Raw genomic sequence first — 13,504 nt, forward strand, 5'->3', positions numbered from 1 at the left:
ACTTGTTTTTAGCACTCTGTTTGTTGTTTGTTTTAGCATGCTCTAGTAGTACATCATTTCAAACACACATGTATAAGATGACTTAAATCTTAAACGTGTATCTGCAGTTCAATTTATAAAAAGTACATTGGGTAACACTGAATAGAGTTTGATGATGAGACACTCCTCAACTGCCAAACAGAAAGGCAGCAACAGTTTCAAGAAATTATCAATATCATACCAAAACTTGTTGTTGCAATAACAAGCGAGACCTTAAGCCAGAGATCCATGATGACAAACTGCGAAGATTGTGATATGACAATTAGAATCTCTCTCTCTCTCTCTCGCTCTCTCTCTCTAGGAGGAGCTATAGTAACTGGTGGTGAAATTAGATAATGTGATATCTCCAGGGCTCCCCCTAGAGTTGCAGAGTGTGAATATATTACCCCGTCATTTTCACAAGCAAGCTGATTATGTGCCACATTACTGGTGGACATAAAAGTATGTTGTCTGAGGGAGGATCAGTCAATCCACATGGACAACATAATTTGAACATAAATTCACCTATACAAAAAAGCTATCATTTTTGGGTGGTATACTTCCTCCCTCTCTCCAGTTCTTTATAATACCTCCTTGAAACTGATGCTCAATTCTACTGACAGATATAATACATTAATGTTAGTTCAAAATAAAAACCCTTTGAGCCCTTTAGGTGACTTTAATAGAAATTCGTTTATATTATGCCTTTTCCATGCATCTTGACTGTGAGGGTTTTTGTTGAGTGCAACAGGGTTTCCTGACACTGTGGGCTGCAGGGCGCAGTAGTAGACAGCAGAGTCTGATAATTTAGCAGATGACATCTCCAGGAAAATTTGCTTTGCTGTCTCATTATGTCTGATCGATATCCCAGGAACAGGAGGAGTTGCCTTGGTGATAACACCTTGATAATCCAGAATGAGAAACTGTGGCACAGACTGGGAGAACTGGCGATACCAGTGCAGAGTGATACCATAACTGCTGCTTGCATTGTACCTGCAGGAAAAATGAACATTTTCTCCTTCTGCTGCATGCTTCTCTACAGTGTCTGGAGCAATAGGGCTTTCAGTACTTTTACCTAAAAAATAAAAGGGAAATTATTCAGTTTTGCAGTATACTAATTATAAGACAAATTCAACACTGGTTTTCTGCTGATAATACAGAGTGTAGAGAAAAGATATCATACCTAAGACAGACAAAAGCAATAGCACTGTCAGAGGAATCATCATGGTGGAGCACATTGTGTAGTTCATCATGTGTGAGGCTGAAATCTGTTTGGAGTCATTTCTTTCATCTCATCAGATCTCACCATGATGCCGTCTGTCTGTTCAGCTCCTCCATGATTGGTGGAGAGGGTTGGTCATGAGCTGCACTGAGACGTACTGCTCACAGCAGTGAAATAGTTCAAACAGCACATACAAAAGAACCTTGTGTTTTTGTGACTCTTTTGGAAGCATTCCTCTCAGTATAGTTGCCAGCCAGTGCTTATCATCACATAAGTTATTTGATTGTGTCCTGTGTGATCGGAATATCGTAATCTTTCATAAAGAACAAGTTCTAAATTAAAGGAATTTTTTTCTCAAATGACTGTTAATATTATAATCGATTCATATGTACGTTTACCTAATCTGTTAACAAATCAACATCAATGTATTATACAGTAGTAACACAGTGGCACATTCTTTAAATTGATGTTTAATCAGTGCATATTCTCTGTGTGACTACCGTATCTGTGTTTTTGTATGAACGTTGAGTGTGCAGCTGTCACTGTGGGCCTCAGAGCACAGTAGTACACAGCAGAGTCAGTCACTTGCAGATTCTGGATGGTCAGAGGAGGAGTTTGAGGTGAGAGTGGCCACAAATCTCATCTTAAAACCTTCACCACCATTGTCCATGGCTATAGAACTGTCTCAGCATATGTTCAGGGAATTCATTCTGCTGGTACAGTATACCAGAACAGATACAATAGTCCTGTGCTGGTGCTGGTGTAAGTACAGGGTAGTTACTGAACCTCTCCCAGCTCTGCATCCTGAAATCCATGACCAAACAAGATATTATCAGCATATCAAAAAAAAATTGGTGACCAAATTTCCATGAACAACTCTCCTGAGGAGAGGAGGAATTCAGTTCAGCAGGTTGTCATCTCAGTGTCATACGCTGCAGTGGATCACATGATATAGGCTGCCTGTCTCACAGTTTTGTTTTGCACAGTTGCTAAACAGTACACCCCATTCTCAGAGGCCTGAACACATTTGTTGAATGAATCACTCCTTTGGCAAAATCATAAACAGTTTTCACCAGTGAAACACAATTTGCACTTCTCATTCTCCCTTGTTCGCAGACTCTAAACACTCGCATGCAATAAAGCATATTTTGCACTTGTGATACACAGTTGTATAACCACAAGTAGCCAAATATAAACACAAAAAGACATTATTATAAATTAAACACAACTCAACAACTTAGATTTTGTCCCATTTACGGTGCATTGTCTGTACCTGTCTTTTCTGTCTTTTCATTTTCACTCAATATACAGTAAATGCTGAATCCACTTAGATGCAAAATAGCATATGTACTCAATAAACATTTATTCAGGAGCTATATGCACAACACTGTGTTTCCAGTGTAGTGAAAGGCTCATTGGTCAGTGTTTTCATTTTGATCGCTTTAATGATCTGACGATATTGTTTGGTTTTGAGTAACTTTTTTTTGAGGTGATAGTCCTTGCAAAATCAAACAATCAGAGCTTTTGTAACTTGAGAATGGGGTTTTGTGTGAACAATTTTGAGGAAAGGGTGGCAAAAATGCATTTTGTGAAAAACTGTAATTGAGAGGTGCTCTAGGGAGCTCCAATGGTGCCACCATGAGGTTGATGGTTGAAGGTGAATGTAGGGGGGTATTTCTTTTAGACCAAAACTCCCAATTTACTACAAAAGATGTGTTGAGCAAGGGCTAATGGGAAAACATGAATACCATTTTCATTTTGTATCTAAAAATGAGACACTATACTTTTATATTATTCTAAGTCACAGTTGTTTATTTGGAGTTTAGGCTGTATATACCTTCACAATGCCATTACAGTTAACTTTTCATTAAAAAAAAATCAAATAAATAGGCCAAGCCGGCTACTCTTGATATTTATCTGCCCATTTTGAATTGTTTCAATATTTTCTTTGATAAAGTCTCTCCAATTATCATTTGTCGGTCCTAGTTCTGGAGAACAGAAAGCAATGACCTTCTCAAAGTGCTTACCTGTAAATAGCCTACCACAAAGGGTGAGAAATACAATCCTCAGGAAAAGTTGGGACGTTGTGTAAAATGCAAATAAAAACAGAAATTGATAATATACAAATCTCATAAACACATATTTAGCAGCGGATAGAACAAGTCAAGTCAAGTCAAGTTTATTTATATAGCGCATTTCATACAGAGGTCATTCAATGTGCTTTACATAAACAAAAACCAAACAGTAATAGCAGATAAAAGCATAGATGAGCAAAGAGGAATAATAATGATAATAATAGTAATAATGATAAAATAAAAAAATAAAAAGAAAGCAATAAAGAATAATTAACATAAAAGACATAAGGTGGAATAACAAGAAGACAGGTCTGTTTTTAACAGATAGACTTTGCCAGAGTCTAATTTAGCAAACCAGTGATAGTGATCCTTCTCAAACACCCAGAGCTGTTGCCACTCTTTGGAGATTCGTTGACGTAGGCCCATCTGTGTGCGCACACAATATTTCCTTTCTTACTGGGGAGACCTTAATGTCCAGGGCCGATAGCTCAGCCGTCCCTGACGCTGACTACCACCCAACAAAAACTATCCCCAAACGGGGGCCCTACTCACCTGAATCTCCCTTTGCCCAACCAGGGGCAGAACGTAGTACTTAAAAGGAACAAACCAGTACTACTCACCATGAGTGCAATTCTCCGGCATGTTGAGGGATCACACACATCAGGTTTCAATTTCCAAAACAAAATAAAAACTTATAAGGAAAGCATAACATCATTTAAAAATAAAGATTCATAAAGACAGCATAAAAGACTCAAGGTGAAATAATTAAGACATTTAGCAGAAAGCATCTGAGAACAATTTTGTCTTAAGTCTAGATTTAAAACTGGCTGCAGTTGGGGCCTTTTTAATGTCATCTGGAAGTTGGTTCCAAAGCTGAGCTGCATAGCAGCTAAAAGCTGCTTCACCATGTTTAGTTCTAACAACGGGTTTTACTAACAGGTTTTTCTCCTGAGACCTGAGAGGACGAGAAGGTGTGTACTGCTGAAACATGTCTGATAGGTATTTAGGTCCTGCTCCATTTACTGATTTATAAACAAGCAGTAGTGCTTTAAAGTCAATTCTGTGACTTACTGGAAGCCAGTGCAGAGATTTAAGAATTGGAGTAATGTGCTCAGTTCTTTTTGTTTTTGTGAGAACCCTAGCTGCTGCATTTTGAATCACCTGAAGCTGTTTGATAGTCTTTTTAGGAAGGCCTGTGAACAGTCCATTGCAGTAATCAACCCTGCTAGAGATAAATGCATGAATGAGTTTTTCTAAATCATGTTTTGACATTAGCCCTCTCAGTTTGGCAATATTTTTGAGGTGGTAAAAAGCTGATTTAGTTATCATTTTCATGTGGCTGTTGAAATTTAGATCACTGTCGATTAATACACCAAGATTTTTAACAGAACAGACACACTATGTCAAATGTTGACTATTCATGGAAAGTATATATTTTTGAATTAATGAATTTGATGCCAGCATCAACATGTTTCAAAAAAAGTTGTGACAGGGGCATGTTTTCCTCTGTGCTATTCATCTTTTCACTGAGCAACATTCTCTAAATGTTTAGTAACTGAGGAGACCAGTTGCTAGAGTTTTGAGAATGAAATGTTATGCAGGATGCCTGATTTAGGATTTCTGTCTTAGACAATCTTAAATATTGTTTAAATATGAAGTATTTATATAATATTCTATGTGAAATAAATGTTGCCATTGCATTGTTTTCCTGTTTCCCTGGAAAAGACATTTGCATTATAGGTTGCTCAAAACTTCAGAATTGATTGCAAGATACCCATGGTAATGCACTACCGTCATAAATATTTTGTTTCAAACTTCACTATAACAAGTTGGATACATTGGATACCTGGACAGGCATGTTCTCTTTAAGCCAGATAAGCCCATGATTTAAAAAAATTATTGCAAATTTTGATTGGTCTATAACACAGGACCCTTTCACATGTTCCATTTTTCTGTATCACGTCTAAACACAGTTTTGGCTGTTGTGTTAAGTTTACACTGGCATTTCTAAATTGACTATCAGACTGTGCTCATAATGGTTATCAGAAGTTTTCGTGAGCCCATACCATGATTTTCTTTAGAGAAATAGCTCTAGTTTTAATGCAATGCCATCTGAGGTCCAAAAGACCAAGGCCATCCAATTATCCCTTGTTTGCAAACATTTCTCTGGATTCTCCATGTTTGAATGATATTATGTTCTGTAGATGATGAACTTCCAAAATACTTTACAATTAAGTTTAAAGTGTAACTTCACCCCATAACTCCACCCACTTCACATTTCTGAAAAAGGCTTTCAAAATGGGCAGGACGTTCTGAAATTTGGAAGGTAGTGCAGCACTGCTGCAATCAACCAGTGATTTCGTGTCAATCTGGGAATGAGTGCTGCAGACATGGCATATCACAGGTAGGCTAATCAGGGTAGCAGATTGTGTTTTCTCGGGAAACAAGATTTTGTCGATATTAACCCTGGTAATAGTGTAGGTCACCACTTATGAGTAATTTCAATCAATCAACAGCTCAACAAATATATTTTAAGTACAATTACATGGTTTCATCATTTGTCCACACAGGTTTACAGTGATGAATACCCTTAGGCCTACTATGAGACCCTTGGGGTGTCCTACGAAGCTCGATTAGTGGCTTAGCGAGGTATGTTGCGCTCAAAACCAGGGTATGCTGTCATACGAAAGTGGATTTGTTTTAGCGTCGCTGGATCACCATGGTATCTTATGCTCGCAACCAAACCTGCTCGGGAGCGGGTTATGTGCTAGTTATAGCTCAAATCGTGAAATATCACCGCCCTCTGACCAATTCTAACCAATCCATTATCTTGAACAACGAAGTTATCTCACGTGTGCTAATCTGTCATACTTTGAACAGGTTCGGCCCCGCCTCTGCAAACATTTTGAATCTCGAAGGCGCTTTTAAGTATGTTGTGCGTGCAAATATGTCACTACTATGGACATGCATGCCATACAATATCTGATGACCATCGACTTTTTGATGTTATAGGTTAGACACTAAAAAAGACCACCCTAGATTTCGCTACCGCTCATAAATGCGGAAGTAATCGTTTTTAAACCTAGGCTGTCTTGTGCGTCTCCACGTTTCCCGATTGGTCAAAATCACCCCAACCACGAGAACGCGCACAGATCTGAGCTGAAAGCCTAGTTTGACAAATTTATCACATACCTGCTGTCGTAGGATCACTTAACTTAATACCCGAGCTGAGCACTGAAAAAAATGATTAGTAGAATTTACTTAAAAAAATCTTTGTAACAAAATGCACTCATTAAGATTAAGTAAATGTAATGCTGTAATATCAAGTACAACTTACTTGACAGAATCAATTAAAATGTACTTGCTACTGTCATTGACATTTCTGAAAAAATTAAGTAAGTTTTACTTGACCATGTCAATATAGAAACACCATGGTCATGAAATATGGAGTAAATCTTACATGTTTATAATAAGTAGATTTTACTAGATTGTTTTGTATTAAGAGGTCTTACACACTAAAGTTATGTAAATGTTACTTGTTTTCTTCGGATAAATGTTACCAAATGGCAAATTACACCGATCACACTATTTAAGTAAAATGCAAACTTTATTTTACCAATTTAAACAAAAATGCTCTACATAACAAATAAAATATCACTGATATTTCAAGTTAAGATACAACAAAACCACTGGGGTGCAGTCAACTTGATGGAATTAATCAAATAATGAAAAACAATAAATACAATTTCACATATCTCTCACTCAGGTGACTGCTTTTCTGTAACTTATTGGATGTAGCATTAAAACAACATTATAACCCTATGTAGGCTATAAAATATAGATGAGCATCCATACCAACTGGACTTAGTAGAGGGAGAAAGAGAGAGAGTCTCAGAGAGAGAAAGACAGAGAGAGAGAGAGAGAGAAAAAGAGAGAGAGAGAGACCAGGAGCCAGTGAGATAAGCATTAGTATACATGGAATGACTTCTTGCTTTTCATTATACACCAATGGTTCAAGAACAGAGAACACTGTTTGATAGAGAAAGATGGAGGCAGACAGGTCACCAGGTGGGTAACCTGTTACATCAAAATGATCTTTGAGTAATGGGGCGGGGGGGGGGGGGGGGGGGGGGTAATAAAAATATACAAATATATATTTGAGTAATGCAAAATGTCACACAGTGATACACAGTGATTATAGTTGTTTCTAGACAATGCTGTTTCAATGTACAACCTGTTTGTGTTTGAGAGCGCGCGAGAAAGAGAGAATGTTTAAGTGTAGGCCTATATGTGCTTGGGTGTGTGTGTTTAAGTCCGCAATTTGGATTTTAAAGCTTGTACTTTTGGTGTCAGCTTCATCCCATCCAGTTCCACAAAAAGTTTCTGAAACACCTTGAATGTGTAACGCGGTGGTTTGGGATATGCAAGATTCAGGGCATAGATCAGTCCCAAAAGTAATATGCAAGCTCTTGCTGTGTTACCACATCCACGCAACATCTCCCTGCCTTCAAGAATGATGGAGACATCAGGATCCTCTTCGGAATCACCATGGACGACCATGATACGTGACCAGTAGGATCACTGCAGTGGTCCTCCTGCATACAATTGACAAGAAAAGATAATGCTAATGAGGAACAAAACCAAATTCCTTCTATCATTCATATCAACTACATTTCATTACATTACAATGGCATGAACAATAGTGAACAATGGCATGTAATAACAGCAATAATATCCTATCACACACACACATAGATGTTTACTTGCCTGAAGTGCAGAGTCAAACGTAGGGCACTCTCCCCTGGCTCAACCCGCATGATGATGCTTGACAAATCACTGTTGAGAAAAATACAATAGTAAGACCCAAATTAATATTACCATAACATTTTCCGTCAGTATTTGAGTAAAAACGTATGCATACTGTTCTTATATAGGCACAATGTAACATTAGAGCCAGACACTTCAAGTTGACGTTTTGGTAGGTAACTGCTAGCGCTAAATGTGAACTTCAGTGAAATTATAGCTAGGCTAGCGCTAATTTAACAGTTGGAGTCATAGCACTACATTGTTTCGGGCAGTTCTTTGATTCGACTGGACCTCCTCAACCACAAACACTTCCAAATAAAAAAAATAATCGTTTTTGTTTTGAGAGAAGATATTCTAACTTAGAAGTTACCGTGCTTACTATCAAGATAACCTCCAACTCACCCCAAACGTTTGCAGACGTTAACTGACAACGACGTTAGCTTTTGATCAAAACAAATTGTAGCCTGGCTAGCAGCTAGCTGCTAGCACTACCCGAACTACGAACGGTAGTGCTAACGTGTGCTACTCAACGTCAAGCAGACAATAATCAAATTATCAACATGTACACGAACTCCTATACGACCACAAATATAAAACAAAAAGGGAATACTCACTCGTTTCGACAGTCAGGTGTAGCAAAGTGGTGACTTCTTCGGCGACAAGCTTCTTCTTCAAGTACCTCAGCTCAGACCAAAGATTCTTTTTCAACCGTCTTTGCTACCAGGCATTGTCCAACGGCGCATGCGCGAATTCAAATGCGTGAAGGTTTATTTAGTAAAAGTTACTTAAAATGTTCAGGTGTTGGTAATTAATTTAGAAACTACGAGTAAATATCTAGTAAAAAATACTCTTCCAAATCAAGAACATTTGATTACATGAATATGTTGTGTATAGTTTAATGTTTTTTTCTAGTCCCCACTGAAACTTGATATAACACTGTAATAATTGCTACATTTGAATAAGTAAATATTACAATGCCTAAAAGTCATTTTTTTGAGTGAGGCTTTGTGCAGCCTCGATATGTCTAGATAACCTAGATTTGTCTAACTTGCTTCGTAGGACACCCCACCTGCCTCTCAGATGCTCTTTCTCAAACCCAAACATGTTCCATGACCCTAATTAGTTGTGAAATATTCCTATGTTTGTTTTCTTTATCATTACACAACTTTAGCATTATGTTCTCCTGTCTCAACATTTTAAATTCAAGATTGTTTTCCACAAAATAGCCAAATTTGTCATTTTCTACATCTGACATGTTGTTGGTGTCGATATGAGTAGATATGAGTAATGATAATATTTTCAGATTATTAGCCTATACATCGTTTTTATTCTAATTTCCCCAAGTCTCAACTTATTCTGATAAAAAATTTTAAAGGTCTGTTTTGATTTTGTTCTCAAATATTTGTTGTTGTTTTTTGGTTCTTTTTTTGTTTGTTTGTTTTGTTTGGGTCTTTTTTTGCTTGGATTTGTTGTCCATAGTCCTGATTTTTGGACTGAAAATGGGCGCCTGTACACCAGAGGGCGCATTCACTTTTTTAGATATGTTGGACGCTTTCCCCCCCTCTTCACAGAAGTAGGATATTGTGATTTACTAGCGCGGGATAGATGAAAGTCGTATTGGCACCAATATGGCTAAAGCTGTGTACTTGGAACATTATCTGGACAGTAAGTTGGCTGTGAATAACGTTCGTGATGCATGACTGTCTTTTAAAAAGAGTCCAAACGCTCTTGTTTTTGTTTTTTAAAGATTTCTTTAACAGACGGGGGTTTGGTGGATGAGTGTTAGAAAGATACATTTTGCTAGCTCGGTTTGCTAGCTGGTGTACATACTTCTGGTCAATGCAATGTTTTAATAAAACTAGTGTCATCAGCTGCAGAAATACATTTGTGTTACACACTATATGGTTGGTAGGCTACTTATCCTATGTTTGGACATGTAACGTTAACATGTTAAAGTCACGGCAGAATACGCTAATAAGTTAAGTCAAAGTGTTCAAGGCCTCCTCCATAAAGTCTGTAGGGCATGCTCAAAATAAGGTTTTCGTCCTTTTCTCTCAGGTATTGAGGGCTTGCCTTTTGAACTTCAGAGGAACTTCACTTTGATGAGCGAGTTGGATAACAGAACAGAAGGTAACTTACAGCTTTGCCTGGTGACACTACTGATGCGGGCTGATTTGATCTGCCTGAACTATCTTATTTGTAAGGTTTTTTTTTTTTTTTTTTTTTTACAGAACAGAAGGCTGAGATCGATCAACTTGCAGCAGACTATGTTGCAAATGTAAAGAATTTGGCCTCTGAACAACGTGTCCAGCACCTGGAGAAGATTGAAAATGCTTACACGAAATGCAGAGAGTACAGTGATGACAAAGTGCAGCTTGCAATGCAGATATATGAACTGGTTAGTGCATATTACCAATCAGAATAGCCAGCATTTTGTTTTGAATGACATCTTAGTCAAGACATATACCCTTTTCAGGTAGATAAACACATTCGTCGGTTGGACGCTGACCTGGCTCGTTTTGAGAATGACCTGAAGGATAAACTTGACTCAAGCAGCCAGGAGAGCTCCGATGAGAAAAGACTGAAGAGTAAGTTATTTAGCTGCTTAGTATTGCTGTGGTTTGAGCATTAAATCAATTATGATTTTGTTTCTGAGTATGTTTTCATAATGCCACTTTTCCCATGAATATCATTCTACAGAGGATAAAAGTGTCAGAGACAAGAAAGCAACCAGGAACCAGAAAGATTCTGACCCAGACTCCCCTGGGAGGAAAAAGCTGAAAAACAGGTATGTTCTCAAACCTGCATATTCCACTGTTAATCATAGTAATGTTTCTTATAATGGGTTCTATTAGGTATATTATTTGACAATAATTGTGATGTAGGTACTTTCTGTGGTTTTCACAATCTGAGTGTATTTCTCTTTGTCCTCAGCCCCAATGTCACTGACTCTCTCTTGGCTATGCATCCATCCGATGTGCTAGACATGCCAGTGGACCCAAATGAACCAACCTACTGCTTGTGCAGTCAGGTGTCATATGGGGAGATGATTGGCTGTGACAATCTTGACGTAAGTTTAAAATTACAACTGTCATTTACTTACTAATGGATCATGTGCTACTGTTGTCTTTTGATCACTATATATGTCCTGACAGTGTCCAATAGAATGGTTTCACTTCGCCTGTGTTGGTCTTGCAACAAAACCAAAGGGGAAATGGTAAGTTGACAAAAAATTGTTGGCTACAATTGTTGGGTATGGTACAGTTGATGAATTGAGGGATACTTAAATTATGTTTTAACAACTTGATTTTTACGGTTGCTGTAAGCACTATTAAATCACTATTCTCTATCAGAGAGAATAGATTTACATTTACATATGCATTTTTGTTCGTATAACATGAAATTTGGCACTGCACACACTCGTGCCATTAGGATGACACCCACCAAATTTGGGAGCAGTCGGATGAGTGGTTCGGGAGTTATGCATGGGACAGACAGACAGACAGACATAAGCCCCTTTCAGACAGACGTGTATTTACGCAATGTTCACAGACATTTTACGGTAGTTTTTTTTCGTTGTGCTGTCTGAATGCATATGTCCGCATATCTACTATCGGAACTTTTCCTGCTGCCGACCTAGTCATGTTTCCGTAATGTTGCCGCCACAGCTGCTATGTCAACAGCAATCGCGGAAAAAATCTGCACTTGTCAGTGATGATCAAGGGAAGTATTAAGTGTATTTAAAGTGCCCGATATCACTGAACAGTTAGCCTACATCTCTAACACGCTGCAGATCTGTTTTGACCTCACTCTGACCGTCACTACGGTCTAAAAAGGGATGGTGACGGTCATCCCTCGGTCTCACAGATCCATAGTTCCCTTTGTAACCTACAGTAATGCAGCAAGGCTGCTCCTGGTGTGAAAACTACACTCGCATGCACAGCTGTCAGTGCGGCCGCATTTATTAGGCGTCATTATCTGCCCAGCGAACTAAAGCCCAATTGTCGGAAATTCTACATTAGATGTGAACAACAGATGGCCGTATACATTGCGCATATATGCTTCATGTCTGAATGTCCACTACCGTCAGAAATGCGGTAAGCAATTATCGCAAAATGTGCACAAAACCTGTCTGAAAAGGGCTAGAGTGACACACAGACAGACGTTCCTTGCATTAATAGATAGATGTAACTAACTTTTATCTCTGACTTTACAGGTATTGTCCATGCTGCGTCAAGGAGATGAGGAAAAAATAAATTGCTGGAATTTTTGAATATGCAATGAATGTGTTCATGACACACACACAATTCTGTAATCCTTAACAGGTTTACAAAGACTCAAGTGCTCTAATTAACCTTTCTCTTCAGTTCATAATGAATGAAAGCTAGTACATGTCCATCTTCTATTCCCAAAGTGCCATAGTAGGCCTCGATCAATGTAAATGATTTGCACTCATCCACTGTGATAACAGAGCAGCACTATCAGGAAAAAGAAATAGAAATGCAGGTTAGCCTTAAAAGACTAACGAGGAGTAAAGTAAGCCCAGGTTTCCTGGACTGATGTTGCATATTTGATATTTTAGCATTTCTGCACATTTGCTGCTCTCTTCTTTCGTGTAATATGAAATGCTTTTTAACAAGTCAGGGCAGCCTGTACAGGACAACTGCCCGAAGCAGCCAAATGCAGTCTTATTGACTGCCCTAACTCACAACTTACATATGTAAAAAGAGATGAAAATTATAGGAGTTACTGCTTCTTCCCAAAGATGTTGAGAATGTTTTAACAGTATTGCCATTCAAAATGCCACTAAACATTTGAATGTAAAACTATGCATTTGCATTAACATGTGAAATCCTACATTATTTTTGCAAATAAAGTTTAAGCAGCACAACCCAAGTCTATCAGTCAAAGTGAATCATTTTCTGTTCATCCTTGCCAAGACAGTTAACCAGTTTTTAGCTTCCTTCTGTGCTTGATGGTGAACATGGTTTTCAGTGGAACTCTGAGTTAGATGCAGTGTTTGTATTGTTTAGTTTATTGTTGGTGCTTGGTATAGAGATTAGGCCTGTTTCATATAACAAGAATGATTTAAAGACAGAGAATGTTCTGTTATGAGACACTAATCAAACGTCTGAATCCACAAATTAATCAAATAAATCCACAAGTGAAGTAGGCTATAGAGTGCCATAGAAGTTTAAACCCAGTGAAATCTGTGTTCGCCTACTTCAACCTTCATGCACAACCCTATGGCTCTGGCACAACCTATTCTAAACTCATGCCGCCTTCTCTCAGTGCTACACAAAAATGCAGTAGGCTACAATGTAGCCCATCTCCGGCTCATTTTCATGACGTAGTGCCGGATGCTGAACGATGACGGGAAACG

The 13,504-nt window shown here is 38.2% G+C and overlaps 1 protein-coding gene across 1 annotated transcript; it reads left to right on the forward strand.

Annotated features, from left to right (window-relative positions):
- Positions 1-9,639: 9,639 nt before the first annotated feature.
- Positions 9,640-13,012, forward strand: ing5b (inhibitor of growth family, member 5b). Its single transcript, XM_062556411.1, has 8 exons — positions 9,640-9,786; positions 10,180-10,251; positions 10,353-10,519; positions 10,598-10,709; positions 10,822-10,909; positions 11,056-11,191; positions 11,277-11,338; positions 12,338-13,012. The coding sequence occupies exons 1-8, from the start codon at positions 9,750-9,752 to the stop codon at positions 12,375-12,377; spliced, it is 714 nt and encodes a 237-aa protein (XP_062412395.1). The 5' UTR covers positions 9,640-9,749; the 3' UTR covers positions 12,378-13,012.
- The last annotated feature ends 492 nt before the right edge of the window (positions 13,013-13,504 follow it).

The sequence above is a fragment of the Sardina pilchardus genome, chromosome 2 (assembly GCF_963854185.1).
Source record: "Sardina pilchardus chromosome 2, fSarPil1.1, whole genome shotgun sequence".
NCBI lineage: Eukaryota > Metazoa > Chordata > Actinopteri > Clupeiformes > Clupeidae > Sardina > Sardina pilchardus.